The sequence below is a fragment of the Trichoplusia ni genome, chromosome 18 (genome assembly GCF_003590095.1).
Source record: "Trichoplusia ni isolate ovarian cell line Hi5 chromosome 18, tn1, whole genome shotgun sequence".
NCBI lineage: Eukaryota > Metazoa > Arthropoda > Insecta > Lepidoptera > Noctuidae > Trichoplusia > Trichoplusia ni.
The window spans coordinates 5,457,288-5,472,497 of record NC_039495.1 but is presented as its reverse complement, the minus strand read 5'-3'; the positions used below and the strand labels follow the sequence as shown (position 1 = coordinate 5,472,497).

The 15,210-nt window shown below is 35.7% G+C and overlaps 3 protein-coding genes across 6 annotated transcripts; all 3 read right to left on the bottom strand.

The window, feature by feature from the left end:
- Nucleotides 1-489: 489 nt before the first annotated feature.
- LOC113503004 lies at nt 490-14,728 on the bottom strand. Of its 3 annotated transcripts, none has more exons than XM_026884788.1 (6): nt 14,717-14,728; nt 3,272-3,959; nt 2,714-2,876; nt 2,023-2,126; nt 1,324-1,479; nt 490-1,040 (listed from the first exon to the last, which is right to left on the bottom strand). In XM_026884788.1, the coding sequence occupies exons 2-6, from the start codon at nt 3,381-3,383 to the stop codon at nt 829-831; spliced, it is 747 nt and encodes a 248-aa protein (XP_026740589.1). In that variant the 5' UTR covers nt 3,384-3,959; nt 14,717-14,728; the 3' UTR covers nt 490-828. The 3 variants fall into 3 exon arrangements, with proteins under 3 accessions (XP_026740589.1, XP_026740588.1, XP_026740587.1); XM_026884787.1 differs by lacking the exon at nt 14,717-14,728 and adding an exon at nt 4,077-4,129; XM_026884786.1 differs by lacking the exon at nt 14,717-14,728 and having other exon boundaries at nt 490-720; nt 818-1,040; nt 3,272-4,046.
- LOC113503002 lies at nt 4,624-9,478 on the bottom strand. Its single transcript, XM_026884782.1, has 8 exons — nt 9,365-9,478; nt 8,644-9,057; nt 8,075-8,227; nt 7,122-7,284; nt 6,680-6,783; nt 6,202-6,357; nt 5,614-5,886; nt 4,624-5,474 (listed from the first exon to the last, which is right to left on the bottom strand). The coding sequence occupies exons 1-8, from the start codon at nt 9,417-9,419 to the stop codon at nt 4,624-4,626; spliced, it is 2,169 nt and encodes a 722-aa protein (XP_026740583.1). The 5' UTR covers nt 9,420-9,478.
- On the bottom strand, nt 10,036-14,632 carry LOC113503003. Of its 2 annotated transcripts, none has more exons than XM_026884783.1 (7): nt 14,185-14,632; nt 13,682-13,876; nt 13,151-13,313; nt 12,649-12,752; nt 11,757-11,912; nt 11,185-11,421; nt 10,036-11,044 (listed from the first exon to the last, which is right to left on the bottom strand). In XM_026884783.1, exons 1-7 carry the CDS (start codon nt 14,498-14,500, stop codon nt 10,248-10,250), a joined length of 1,968 nt encoding a protein of 655 aa, XP_026740584.1. In that variant the 5' UTR covers nt 14,501-14,632; the 3' UTR covers nt 10,036-10,247. The 2 variants fall into 2 exon arrangements, with proteins under 2 accessions (XP_026740584.1, XP_026740586.1); XM_026884785.1 differs by having other exon boundaries at nt 14,314-14,632.
- Nucleotides 14,729-15,210: the final 482 nt, after the last annotated feature.

Genomic DNA, 15,210 nt, shown 5'->3' with positions numbered 1-15,210 from the left:
CGTTAATTTTTGGAAAAAATATAATACATTTGCCTAACCTATTGTAATATGCACAAGTGTAGTAGAAAATTCTGCTTCTCACTACTTATATTTTACATTACTTATAGGCTCTATTTTTAGCCATATATCTCATTGGCTGAAAATCTGTAGGTATAAGGATTATTTTTTAAGTAAAAATTTTTTTCTTTGTCATATATGGCTGTTAATAGATATTTATAGTATGCCATTGATAGCTTCATTACTACAGTTTGGAATCCCTTTAGGAAAATCGCGTTCAGGCTCTTGATTTGATTCGTTTCGTAATTTGGTGTTGTCGAAGTTTCGCACATTCTGAAGTAAAAACTGATACTTTGTAATCCAGTTTAGGTTTTTTCTAAATTGCTTTAATGTCATTTTTCTTATCATTATCCTTTGCAACTCTTTGAACATGGCTTTCATTAACGGTTTTACTGTGGGTTTACTGTCCAAACTACTGGTACTTACATATCTTTAGATCGTATTTATCATGTTGGATGTGTAAAACATGTTCGTCGTGATGGCCGTGTGCATCCAGTGAATCGTTTTTGTCGTGTTTTTCACGGCGAACATGCAGACTATGTACTTCATTCTCATCATTTATTCAAAACATTTTTTTTTAAACTGACGAAACGATTTCTTACGTTTGTGTCTTACAAGACGTCTGGTTGGTACGAATGATGCTCGTGACATGGTGGGAAGTTTCTACAAAAATGTAAAATGTTTTTAAGCAATGTTACAAATTAAATTTTGTCCATCGTACTTTTCGAATTTATTAGTATCAGTATAAAATTTGACTTGCCTCCCATTACATTATATAGATTTCAAGTCTTCAATATGTGCTCTTGTTGTAAAATATGCAGTTTCGGTTGCTGACCGATCAAGCGAGGGAATAACGAAGTAGTTTATGCCATCATTTATGCATGTCGTGAGTAGATGGTGATCCATAGTGCCTTTAAGTCTAAGGAACGGTGCTATAGCTGCATCCAGCATGTCTTTGCTTACTTCAAGGGCGCTTTGTCCACCTTAAAGGTTTTGAGTAATGAATATTTCAAACAGCTCAGGATTTGAGACGTATTCATACTTTGAAAGGTCAGTAACGGATATTTCAATTTCATTTTTATTTATTATGTAAAAGAAAATGTCAAATACAAGTTGAAAATCCCACGGGAACATTCAATTAGAATAAAAACTATATTATGTGTTGATTTTGATTATAAACTACCTGTGTACTAAGTTTCGTCGAAATCTAGTGGATTTTGGAGCAGTTTCTCGTTTATAATATTTCTAATATTGAATTTTTCTTACCATCAGGATATTTATGAAATTCTTCCAAGGATCCAAAAAGCGCGATACCGTCGCTTTCCAGGAACAAAGTATCATATCTTTCGAGACAGGCATTGACGTTACGGCTTACAAGAACATATTTATTTTGCAAAATGTAATACCCCACGCCGGACATCTCTGTAATTTTGTTTTATGAATTAAACAAGCTATTGCGCCTCGCGGTGTTGGCTGCAGTTCAAGTTATAATTCAGTGTATAAACACTGATACAATGACCAGAATGCCACATTTTTGGCGATAAATGACACTTTTCTGTGTTCCGAAACGTTTTCTAGAAAGTATGGACGGAATTGTTAAAAAGTCTAAAAGCCATGAATGGCCTCTGCCCATTAGCGTAGCCAACAATGGGCTCAGGGAGGAGCGGCACTCAACCTACCCCCCATAAGACTATATACCTGTGCTTTTTTCACATAATCTAGGATATCATTTATCTGACAACATCTCAAGCAATATTTAATATTTTATTTTGAATCTGGTGTTAGTATTTTTTTTTGTTAATTAGGCTTCTTATAGGTCTGAGCAAGGATGGGCCAAGCCTCCCAGCTTGACCTAACCTCCATGACTCTGCCTGTGGTAAAAGCAACCAAGCAACCACTCTTCAAATATGTCTTACTCATGCATCGCGCTCCCGTAACCATGACAAACAGAATCAGTATATTTACTTTGCAATTTGTCAAACGGTAGCATAATCATCGTGTTCAGTAAAATTTCAATGTTGTCTTGAAATATAACATAGTCCTTCGTCAGTTTATGGTTATCTCTCAATCTGTAACAAATTATTGTATAAGTATGAACGTATGTATAATGAAGATGCTCTTAAAATAAGAGCTGTCAATATAAATTGAATGATTGTAATGAATAAGAGAATAGTCCGATTAAAACACCTTGCTATCCAAGTTTTATTATAAAATATACTTTGTATATATATAAGCATAGCTTATTTCTAATTATTTTTTAATACTTTTGTTACTTTAAATTAGTAGTGCCTATGTAAAATGGTAGAAGTTGGACAGTTTATAATTCAGGTACATACTACTACTATCGCTTATACAACCCGGCGCGGGGGGGGGCACCACATCACCACCTCTTTACACGTTGGCCTCCACACAACACGAGACTCACCAGCACACACTACTGGCTGGTAGAAGCCCGCTTTCGGTTTATGAACGATAAGTAGCAGCGCATTACCATATACCGACACAAAAGCGCGGATGACGTAGCACAGCAGTTCAGATTTAGTCAGTAAGAGTCTGACTCTCCCCGTTCTCTTTGCCGAGAGGGTGGGGGTCCATGACGATTCTCCCGCCTTACCAAAAAAAAAGTACTACTTACGTACTGTTTAAAATTACTCACTTTCGAGACGTTTCTTCTAAAGCAACCAAGATAGGTGTAATATCATGAGCATCTCTAGTTGCGACCATTTCCAAAAACTTCATCAACCCGACAGTGAAGTAACCAAATTTAAGTTCTTGCATTAAACTTTGAAGATCTTGTACAAATTCAGTTACACCTGGGTCTGGTAACAAATATATATCTCTGTTATTTCCTTATTTTCGAACAAATTACAGTTTGGGTAAAGCGAGTCGTAGTATCCATTATGCTACATCCAAAGACCCTTTAGGTATATATCTAAATCCTTACGAAAGACAACTTTCCATGAGTTCAATGCATGCAGAAAAATGTTGATAGCGGTATACCAGATTTAGAGCAGTGGTTGCTTTGGTCTTTATAGCATCTATATAATATTATACACATAAAGTCCTGTAAAAATCTTTAGAAGAATACCAGACGAGAAGCTTTGTAGCTATGACAACTAATGACATGGCGTGTTTCCCTAATCTTGTACCGGGCAACTCCTTTTTATGGATATCAGAAGTAATTACGATTCAGTAATCGATTTTGTACACTTACGTGGAGTATTCTCAAACGGCCAGTTCAGATATACATTTTGCAGAACATCTTTTGGAAGGTTTGATTCTGGAGGGAGTTCTGAAATAATTGCTGTAGGAGTTGTGACATCCATGTTCGACGTGGTAGTAAAGTCGCTGACCCGAATCGCTAGAGGGCAAGATTTGGTTATTTAGAAAACAGGCTTGGATTATAAATTTACGCTCTACAAACAACTATTCTTTAAGGCGAAAAATTATTGGCATTTGTCGCTGTGGTTGTTGGCAAGGTAATTTCGAATCATATCCTGCTTTCCCGATGTATGTATTTTTGAGCATACCCGATAAACGTGTGGTGTGTGTCCAGCGTACAACTAAATCCCGGAAACGTATTTCTTGTCGTTCTGGTGTTAGTGTTGGATCATTACGCAGAGCACTTCCGTGGATACCGCTCAGAGAGGGTTTCTGCAGGACAGGTGGGTTCGGTTTCAGAGGTGGCGGAAGCTTCCTCGTGGTCGACCATTTGTCAGAGATCTGATAGTCTAAGAGGCCAGGCACAGTATTTTTGTGGTGTAAGTCAAAATCAGCCTTCGATAATTTCTTTCTCTCGCTCTCTATTTTGTCTTCGATGTCAGCGAGCATTTCATTGACTTGCATCAGTGATTTTTGAAGTCGATCAATAAATCGTTTATTTTTTAATTCAAAATGGATAACTGAAATAACTATTTATGTTTATAAGGAAATGTCAAAACTGCAAAGTAAAGTTTGTAAAAATCTTAATTATTTTAAAATTAATTGGTTCAAAAAAAAATTATCTGATGACTACTTACTTTCGCTTTTCACCAATATAATTGCAATAAGAAAACTTAAAATAAAACCAGTCATTATTTTTAAATCACATTATCAATAAAATAGAATTATGTGAGGAAACAATACAGCATTTTATGACTGATAAAACAAATTCACTTCCATGAAAAAAAATTAATGTTCTTATTCTGAATATGATTCTTTATTTTTATTGAAGTTTTTAACACAACGCTTGCACACACCAAATTATATTTTTACTTATATTTGTCAACTTATTTCTCTGTAACTTGAAAACGTTAAAGAAGATCACATTGGTTTGACAGGGGATTCTGTAATCGTATTTCTTAATAAATGATTTGCCTTTTAGTTGTTTCATTTGCGTCATTTTTACAATAAATTTCTATCCGATCATCAGGTAACCTCGGTTTTACTATTAAGTACGAGTTACACAATATATACAAGTTTGGTATACAAAACTGCCTCTCGAAAGAACCACCTAATTTAACACTAATTTATATCTCACGTAGCAATTTTTTTTAAAGATTCTGTAATTTATTAATGAGAATGTTTTCAGCTGTCAAGTCTTAACGCCTCATATAGATTAGTCTTTAAGATATCGATGTCTTCATAACTGTTGCTTGAAGTCTCTCGTATTTTGTGAACGAATTTATCACTAACAGGGTGCTTAGATTCTTGATTTGATTCGTCATCGGAACATGAAATATGTGGACTTTTATTTTTATTGTGCATTTTTGCTTCCAACTTCTTTGCAAGACCAAGTAAGAATTGTTTTCCAATTGCTTCGAATATGTTGGGCGATGACGAAGTTTCTGCACTGAGTAGAGTATTGACTTTGATTTTGTGAGTCGATTTATGTTTCTTCTTAATTTTCTGAATATTTTCTTCATCGTCACTTGCGTAATCTTTATCTTTTTCTACCCTTTGAACATGCGTTCGACCGTTCGCTTTTTTGAAGAGCTTTTGTTGCTTTTTACTTTGCTCGTATTGTCCATACTGATTGTATTGGTCTTGGGTGTCTTGTTCATAATTTTGATCGTGTGAATCTTGTTCGTCAAGTTGATCTTGTGTATAGAGAGCATCGTTTAGATTCTGTAGGTCTTGTTCATCATATTGATCTAGTAAAGCATGTTCATCTTGTTGATCTCGTGTATACAGAGAATCATTACGGTTGTTAAGATCTTGTTCCTCAAGTTGGTTGTGCGTATTGCGTTCATTGTTTTGATGTACAGGTTTTCTATGATGACTGTGGTGGTGAGCATTGTGATGCGAGTGGTGGTGCTTTTTCCGCTTGTCATGTTTATGATGTTTATTCATAAGTTTTGATAATAACTGACGAATTTTCTTGTATTTATGACTTATATGACGTCTTGACGGTGTTCGCGATCTGGTGCCCAAAGAATCTGCAAAAAAAATGTAGGTTTGAGAAGAAGATAATGTTATTTAAACTAAAGGTTATATGATTGTAGTTACCATCTTCATGACGATGTTTGCCAACAACTTTAAATGATGTAAAGGATCAGTTTTGAGTATTTTACTTACCTCTTAAAACATGACTTGATTGTCCAGCCTTCAAGTTGCTAGTTTTATTAGTTCTGTCTTTCGCAAGAACATTATCAGCTCGTGTTGAAATATCAGTCTTGTTTGAAAGACCATAGTCATCTCCATCTTGCCTAAGCAGCGGAGTAAAGAAGTGTATGCCTTCATTAATGCATTTTACGAGCATTGGGTGGACGCCAGAGCCATTAAGTCTAAGGAACGGTGCTATAGCTGCAGACATTAGGTCTTTGCTAACTTCAATGGCTCTTTGGCCTCCTGAAAATAGATAATTTTAGACAAAAGAATATGTTTGAAAGTTTACGTTTTAAGATTTCTAAAAAAATATTTTCTGGCCTTGCTGAACCACAATGGTAGTGGATTCGATCCCTACCCACAACAAATGTTTGTCTGATTAGCTCGGGCATTTGTTTTAAGTCAGAGAGTAAGTTTTATGTCATACGACACGACAGTAGTGTAAATATTTCGGAATATTATAAAATTTCTATTAATTGATAAGTTAATTTTATAACGTGAAAATAACTTGCAAAAATATGTCGGTCTTTCTTTTATGATCTTTTGATTATTTCTTACCATCTGGGTATTGTTGAAATTCTTCTAAAGATCCAAATAACGCGACCCCCTCATTTTCTAGGAACAAAGAATCATATTTTTCGATACATTCATTGGCTTTTTGGCTTGCGAGATTATGTTTATTTTTCAAAGTGAAATACCCCGTACCGGAAATTTCTGTAAAAGTAATACACTGGAAAGTGTTATCAATATCCACATTCCTTACTCATTACATTTAAATACAATATTTTTGGGTATACAGAATTTTGTGCTGATCCTACAGATTTTTATCATCGAAGGCTGCTACTTCCGATATAATTGTATCAAAACTCCAGGAAATTAAGTTCCAAGTTTTTAAACTGACCGATTTTTTCATTATCCCTATTGTCTCCCAAAGCTGTGCAAAACATTTCCTTTTTTTCTCACCTTGCCACTAGTTTTATTAACTAACAAATATACTTTTGTTTTGGATGACTTAAAAGAAAATAGAAATAATTACGTTGCATTTTGTCAATGGATAATAAATTAATCCTGTTCAGCAAAACAGCCATGTTAACATGGAACATCGCATAGAAACCTGGAAGATTGTAGTCATCCATCAACCTGTAACAGTTAATTTTAAATAAAAATATAACATTTGTTCGGACAATGTCTGTATTTCGTAGATAAAAAAATAGCTTAAGAAATACGTTATTACCATCAATGTCATTAGTTCCATAAATAGTGACCCTGACTGCTATGCTATATGAGATCAGGGGTTTGATTCCAACCCATCACAAATGTTTGTGTGATAAGCACGATCATTTGTTCTATGTCGGGGTGTAAAAAATGTATGTATATTTATCATTTGTCTAGTACTCATACTCTTAATACCAGCTTTTATTAGTTTAAGACTAGATAGGGTTGTGAAATCTTTATATTCTACATTATTTGTGACTAACCTTTGTGACTTGGCTTCCAATGCAAGTAAAACAGGTTGAATGTCGCGAGAGTCTTTGTATGCGAGCATTTCCAAAAACTTTATCAACCCGACAGTGAAGTAGCCAGACTTAAGTTCTCGCATAGTGCTTTGAAGTTCTAGCACAAATTCTGTTATACCTGGGTCTAGTAAAAAAGAACATCTATTTAATTTGATCTACAGTTTGTATGAAAAACAGAGGTTTCTCATACAAACTCCGATCCTTGATAGCTCGACTCTTAGTACGTCTGACCAGTTACTTATATGTGGAAAGACGTGCTAAGAATAATGTGTTCATGTAACAACAAATTATATTTCTTTAGTACAGCGTTAACGAAAAATGTTACCCTAAATTTTTGTTAAGACGGAGAAATATTCAGGGACACCTACTCCTTCGGGGGAGGAAATGGGAGTATCAGACTCTTACTGACTAAACCTGAACCGCGGTGCTACGTCATCCGCGTTTTGTGTCTTTGTAAGTCAATGCGTTGCAATCCTTCATACATTTCGGGAAATTATCCTAAAAAGTTTTCAGTCTTGTCTCAGGTAACATGTACGATATTATTAAAGTAGCTTAGGACCCACTATGAATCGAAAATGATCGCACGGGAACATACAATCTGGATAAAAACTATGTGTGAATCATGGTTATAAACTACCTGTGTATCAAGTTTCGTCTAGATAATACGTTCAGTGGTTTTTGAGTGAAAGAGGAACAAACATTTATACATAATTATTCAACGTCTATACATTATCATAAATATTCGTTTATAGAAAAGTGAAGTATGATTATTGACATTGATCAGGTAAAATTATTTTGTTTTTTCCAGTAAATAGTATCAAGTACTTTATATTTTACGCAAACCTACAAACAGGCAGCCCTCTGTAGATTGGACAGGTTTTTTAATATTATACCTATGTAAGGTGTTAACTTACGTGGAGTATTTTCAAACGGCCAGTTATTATTATTTTTATTAATTGACAAGTCTGATCGTGTTTGCCTTTCTGTAGTTGGTTTCGAAATGGTTGGTTTTGAAATCTTTGATGTCGATAGTACATACTTGCTGGTACCTAATGATGATGATACAGCTAAAAATACAACATTTAAATTATTGTTAAATGAGTTAAACAACCAAGTATTAAAAGATTCATTCGAAAATATTATCTACTTGCTGTTGCTTGCGATTCCGTCCGCGCGATCTTTCTACTTTCCATTCGAATGCCAGGATAAAATACCCCCACCCCTACCCCCCCATAACCACTCCTTACAATCAAAGAAACATTAGGTACTTAAAATTTCAAAGCCGTAGTCCATACAAAAAAGATTTATAAAAAAATTGATCCCCCCTTACAACCCCTTTTTCCTGTTTCTCAATCTGTAGGCTATCTGTGTACCAAATTTCATTACAAACGAGTGAGTAGTTTTGGAGTGAAAGCGAGACAGACAGAGATCCTAGATAAGAGTCTAGACTCCAATACCTTCGGTGATGTATTTGAGTACGTACTCGGAACAGTTGCCGTTTTCACCGCACAGCACGATGAGGTACCAAGAGATGTAGTTTCTTCATTAATTTTTTTCGTAATATTGGATAAAACTACTCTCGTTAACCATGGTTGAAGTGTTGGTAGGAAAGCTTGTCGTCCAATTTTGGGGTCACCACTCAAAGATGGATGGATGTCAATGTCAGTTCGATTCGGTTTCGGAGATGGCGGTACTTTTTTCGTGGACACCCAAATGTTAGAAACCTGATAATCCATGAAGTCTGCTGCGGTCTCTTTGTAATGCAAGTCATAATCTGCCTGAGATAGTTGCTTCCTTTCGATTTCTATTCTGTCTTCGATGTCAGCGAGCATTTCTTTGACTTGCGTCAGGGATTTGTGCAGCTGATCAATTATTGGTTTCTTCTTGTGTTGGACCACTACAATAATTATATCTAAATTTTATATATTTTCTAAATTTTTTTGTATGACATGTTCGATGATTTTTTTTTAATGTAAAATTGGGTGCCTGATGATACTACTCCATTGACAGAGTCATGTGGGGTGTGTGTGCACATTGAGTGAGTACGTACAATGCCATTCTATTTTGCTGAAATACATGTATTTGCGTACTATTATTAATGATTATTTACTACATAAGTAATCTTTAATCACATGTCATTGATTCAAATAGAGTAATTAAATTCAAATACGTTAAATAAAGATAAGAATCTGATGGCTACTTACTCTCACATGTAATCAATATGATTGTAGAAAAAAAAGTTAAAAGTGAAAATCTCATAATTTATCAACACATGTTCCCAATAAATTTACACTAAAAGAAAATTGTATTTCAAACAATATAACATTTTACGACCGATAAAATAAATTCAATTCTCTGAAATAATTTTGGTCTTTAAATATTTGAAGTAAAAATGAAATACTATTGAAACCAAACTAGTAGCATTTAAATTATTTTTGCCTAATTCTTGATATCTGCCTTGATTGATGTAATGTCTATGCCAACATAGTAATTCATCAAAAAAATATTTCTCAAATGATGTACGAAGGGTTGTGGTCACCATGCACAAGCTACTGAGCGCGACGTGTCGCGGGTTCGATCCCCTAGTAGGACAAGTTATCCTCGAATGCTTGTCCTATTTCTGGGTGTCTTAGTGCATATGATTTTAATGTTTGTGACACAAGGATAAAATTTCTTACTGCTGAAGTCGTAAAATATCTTAGACGATTATTAGAGTTAGTCTTATTTACTTAGACGATTTTGTATTGAAGCTGTGATGACCTAATATAAGTCTTGAGTTTGATCCCATAGCACGCAACGACTTTTCGAGCGTGTGCATCATAATCACGTCATGCGATGAGAGTAAAGGAAGGGGTAACATTTTTAGCGCAGCTGTCCGGTATCCGTCCTCTACATTAGCCGCCGTGGTCCTACTCTTTATGACACTATTCGTCAAGGCAAATCAAACAAGAACAAAACTTAAGGTTTGATAACAGACAAAGATACAGGTAACAATCACACTCGAAATTGGGGTAGAAATAACTTCAAACATCAGTAAATAATTATACATATAATAGGGGCTAAAAAAAAAACTAAATTATAAATCATTTACAGTAAATTTTTATACAAATTCCTCTTTATAATCTTCTCTTCATCACTAGATCCTGGATTACTCATGTTGCGGAAGTGTACGAATGACCTGTTGCCATGCCTCAACGCATCGTACAAGTTAGTTTTCAAGTTGTATTCCTCGTCACTGTAGCTTGAGGCCTCTCGTATCTTGTGAACAATTGTATTATTCGCAGCACGTTTCGCTGCTGCATCTGATTTATTCTCCGAAGATACTACCATCAATCTTCTGTAATTACCACTTTCTAATTTCGCCTTAAACTTCTGCGCTAGTTTCATTAAATACTGTTTATCAATGTTCTCCAGTAGCTGTGGCTTAAGTAATGTTTGTGAGACCTGATTTGTTTGCTTTTTATTGTTACTCGCTTTAAAAAATGCTTCACTACCGCTTGTGTCAGCTTTTTCTTCTTCTTCAGCCCTTAAAGCTGGACTTTCCCGACCGGATTTCTTAAGAGGCTTTTTGAACTTCTCGTAAAACAAGCGCTCCGCAAACTGGTTGTGCTGAATGTGATCATCGTGTGCGCTGTGTTGTTCAAATGGAATGCGTGAATTTCGTGAATGATCTTTATCGTGCTGTTCTTTTTTTTCCTTCTTATGTTTCTTATGAGATGAGTGGTGGCTCTTGTGCCGCCAGTGGTGGTGCTTCTTTCGCTTGCCATGTTTATGATGTTTGTTCAAGCGCTTTATTAATTTGCGATGCTTTGTTAAGAAATGATGCATGGCTTTCTTGAAATCATGTCCCATACGACGTCTTGATGGAAGGCCGGACAGAGGATCTACAAAAATATAAAGGCGATTGCAAAAAAATATGAATATAATGTCTATACTTTTTCAATTTACCGATTTCTTGGAATTAATTGTTTTCCATTACCGGGGTCAATTCTGATGAATCCTTAAATAATATGGTACATCTTACCTCCCGTAGAGTTATTTGATGGGACACCCATTATCACATCAATTTGATGTCCAATCGCTGATGAAGTTTCGTTATGCTCTCCGGCTTTTTGTGTTCTCCAATTTGGATATTGAGATTCTATAGCCTCGTATAAACTAGATAAGAACCGCTTGTGTTCCCGTGTGCCTGTAGTCCTTAGACATGGTGCCAAAAAAGCATTTAGTATTTCTCGGCTTAAGTCGGTTACGTTCAGATTGCCTGGAGTAGCAAAAAAATAAAAGTCATGTACATGTTTTGGAGTAGGTATTGAAATAATTCAAAACTCGAGAAAGAAGATTTTACTGATTATTTAATGAGAACATACTTTATTCCATTTTCCTTTCCTCACTTTCTTGTTAAAACATATTTTTTTCTTTTTTAAGTCAAAAATCGAGGGTCACACTAAAACGTGATTAAACCTTTTCGGCTGTCGACATCAAGCAACTAATCGAAATTAGCTCATAACGCCAACATACGAGTATGATGCTAATATACGCTTTTACAGTATAAGACGTTTCGTAGGCAACTGACAATGTATTATTTTTTTCTCTTACCCTCCGGGAACTTGGCAAATTGTTCTAATAATCCAAACAGGGCTTGCCCCTCTTCCTGTATGAACATAGCATCATATATGTCCAAGCATTTGTTGACCTTGGGATCCGCCAGAACTCTTCGTTTCTGCAAAACGAATTGTCCTACATTCGCTTGCTCTGTGAACGTAAGAATAACATACGAAATTAGAATTTTTAATAGATTTTCTAGTTGAAAATAGAAATGTTTGATATTTAGCTTATGATTTTACCCCAAGACTATATTACAATTACGTAGGAAGGGTTCTAACTGCAGTGAATGGCAATTTCACTGCAAAAATTGGCTTTGTCTGTCACCAGAGGGCACACCAGTGATGCTCTCAATAGGCAAATCCAAGTCGCTGTGGCTGAAGTCATATATAAATATATATTAAGATAATGGAGCACGCAATACGTTATTTTGTTTGGATAATTTTATAAATCTATACAACATTACAGGTCAACATCATCGGCCTAGCCTTTTCCCAACTATTTTGGGGTCGGCTTCCAGTCTCACCGGATTCAGCTATGTACCAGGAGCGATTACCTATGTGACCTCCTTAATCCAGTTACCTTGGCAACACAAAGTCTAACATTACAGGCATGGGCAAATAACGGCACTCATCGTTAAAAAGTCTACTGCGACACACGAGATTTTAATTCACTTAATTATTATAATTTATGCCTACGCGAGTAGCCGATAATTTTTGCAAATGTTGACGGCCTATCTTGTTTGTCAAATACTTAATTTCATATCTTCTGGTATTTTAATAAATTCCATTACATTACATACATTCCGTGTGTAATGTTACGGAATATTGTAAGTTTTAAACCGTTATTACAGTAAAATGAATGGAATAAAATGAAATAGAGTTACGTTGCAGCAAGTCGGGAGGAAGAAGATTCATCATTCCCAACAGAGATACTATGGTATCCTGTAGGGGTTTCCCGAAGGAGTCCAATTTGTGTCCATCCAGTAATCTATAATAAAATGATGATTTGTCTCTTTTTATTTTGTTTTATACTAGATAATTCTATAAAACACGAAACAAATATAAATTATGTTGAGAAAATCTTATCAAGGAGAACTATTTACAATACCATTTCTGATCAATCTACTTTAGAAACTTGATAAAAACTAGTCAAGTGGCACACCCTGTACCTGGGCTCTGTACAAAGTCTAAAAACAACAATGCAAAAAAAATGGTGGTCCACCAAATTCGTGACCGTGCCGTTTGCTTAACCCTATTTTTTTATTATTATAACGGCAACAGAAGTATGAGATGTATCATTCTTGAGATAGAGTTTTTTAACAGAACAGTGAGATTGTGTCCCTTATGGAATAGTAAAACATCCTGCTACTGTATAGTTCAACTTACCGCCCAAAATTCACTTCCATTGCGTCTAAGACAGAAGTTACAATGAGAGGGTTCTGAGCTGCTACAATAATCAAAAACCTCCTTAACCCGACAGTGAAGTAGCCGGTGTTACTTTCTTGCAATTCTTTTTCAAGGTCTTGGATAAATGGCGTTTGAGTGGTGGCTGTATCGGGAAACATGAAATCTCTGAGCAATTGTAGTAGGTACCTACTGACTGCCTAAAAAATATGCTTTCCAATAGTTAAGATTATAAAGCAATATACTTTTGTGTAATTAAGGTAAAAGAAGAATCATTCTTCTATTTTGATGACGCAATTAATTCTCATTTAAATCTAGATCGTAGGTTTTGTGTATATAGCTCAAACTTCATTCAGATTGGTAAAGGCTGAATTTCCATTTTATAATATTTTCTCTCCTAAATAATAAGTAAGAAAGCAAAAATAATATACATACACACATATAGACTACGAGTATGACGAAGACTATTCTGGTTGCGTGCCCAATGTTGGCTGGGTTAGTTAGGTCACTCACTTGGATCATTTTCGAAGGGCCAGCTTGCCTGTACTCCAGGCGGAAAGCTTCCCCTAAACGGCGGCTCAGTAGGAGCCGGTGTCCTAGTGCTCCAAACAGTTGTAGTTGTGGCAACTGTGCTAGTAGTTGTAGTCGGAATCGTTGGCGTCCAAAATCTCCCAGTAGTTGTAGACACCGGAGAGGTTGTCGCAAATACTAGAGAAAGTTTTATTTTGGTCAGTTCCATGGTTTACCAAAAGCGACAGTTTTGAAGCAATTTCAATGTATTTGGTAAGCTCATGTGTTTTAAGTACTACAAATTGCAAAAACTTCTTGCCACATCATTCATGTCTTATGGGTGGAGTGATAGAAACTGTATTTGTTTGTTGGTATATACCATATATACAGCTGACCACACGCAAGATAACAGCGTTCAAGCAAATTCCATTTTACTGTATGCTGCAAGCGTTATCAAAGTGCGGTCGTCTGTACGTGCCCTACTTTCCCCGAAGCATTCTGCGTACCCGGTGTTCTTGCCATGGTGAAAGCCCAGTGCGCGACTATATCCCGTACCGCCAGTTCTGTCGATACTTTCTGTGACACGTTCGCGTTAGTATTAACTGTTGTTAGGTTTTGTTTTGAACGTAGAGCACCTTTGGGGCTACTCCTTGTGACAGGCGGGCTCGTTTCTGGACCTGGCGGGGGCGGTTTCGTTGGCCACCAAATGTCAGTAACATGATAGTCCAAGAAGCCAGGTGTATCTCTGTAATTCACGTCGTAATCAATCTGTGATAGCATTTTTCTCTCGCTTTTTATTTGGCTTTCGATGTCAGCTAGCATTTCGTTAACGTGTGTTAAGGACTTTTGTAGGTGATCTTTGAGTTGTGTATTGTTGACTATGACCACTGAAATATTGATAAGAAGATATTTTTAAAATACATGCACTTATAACTTTTTTATATTTATTTTATTAATCTTATGACAGTCATCCTTATTGTAAAAATTACGTAAATTGTGTTTATTAATGTCTAGTTCATAAGAAGGCTGAGTACTTACTTTCGCTTTTAATCAATTTTATAAAAGAAACAAAACTTAAAAACAAAACAATCATTATTTTTCTTACATCGCCAAAAGTTAAATGTATTCAACCAACATTGTATAATTTATGGCCGACAAAACAAATGAAATGCGATAAATAAATGTTGGGTTTATGATTTTTAGAGTTCCTTGTATTCATAGGATTGGCCTAACATACGGTACGATAGGTTTACGCATTGCTAACTGGTTAATACTTTTATCATCATCATCGTTTGAGTCCTCTGCTGGACTCTGAGTCCTCTGCTACTCCCATGCACGCCACTGAGCACCATCTACAGCTTTCCCATCACAATTTTTCTCCGTTCCCTGCTTGTTGCTTCACGAATATTATTGCCACGTGGCTACAGGACCATAGGATTCATAATTAAAGTATTTGTTATGATAATAGTGCATGGAATAATCAAAAATTTGCCAATCAAAAAATGGCTACAGGCTGCTTATTTCTTTTAGTC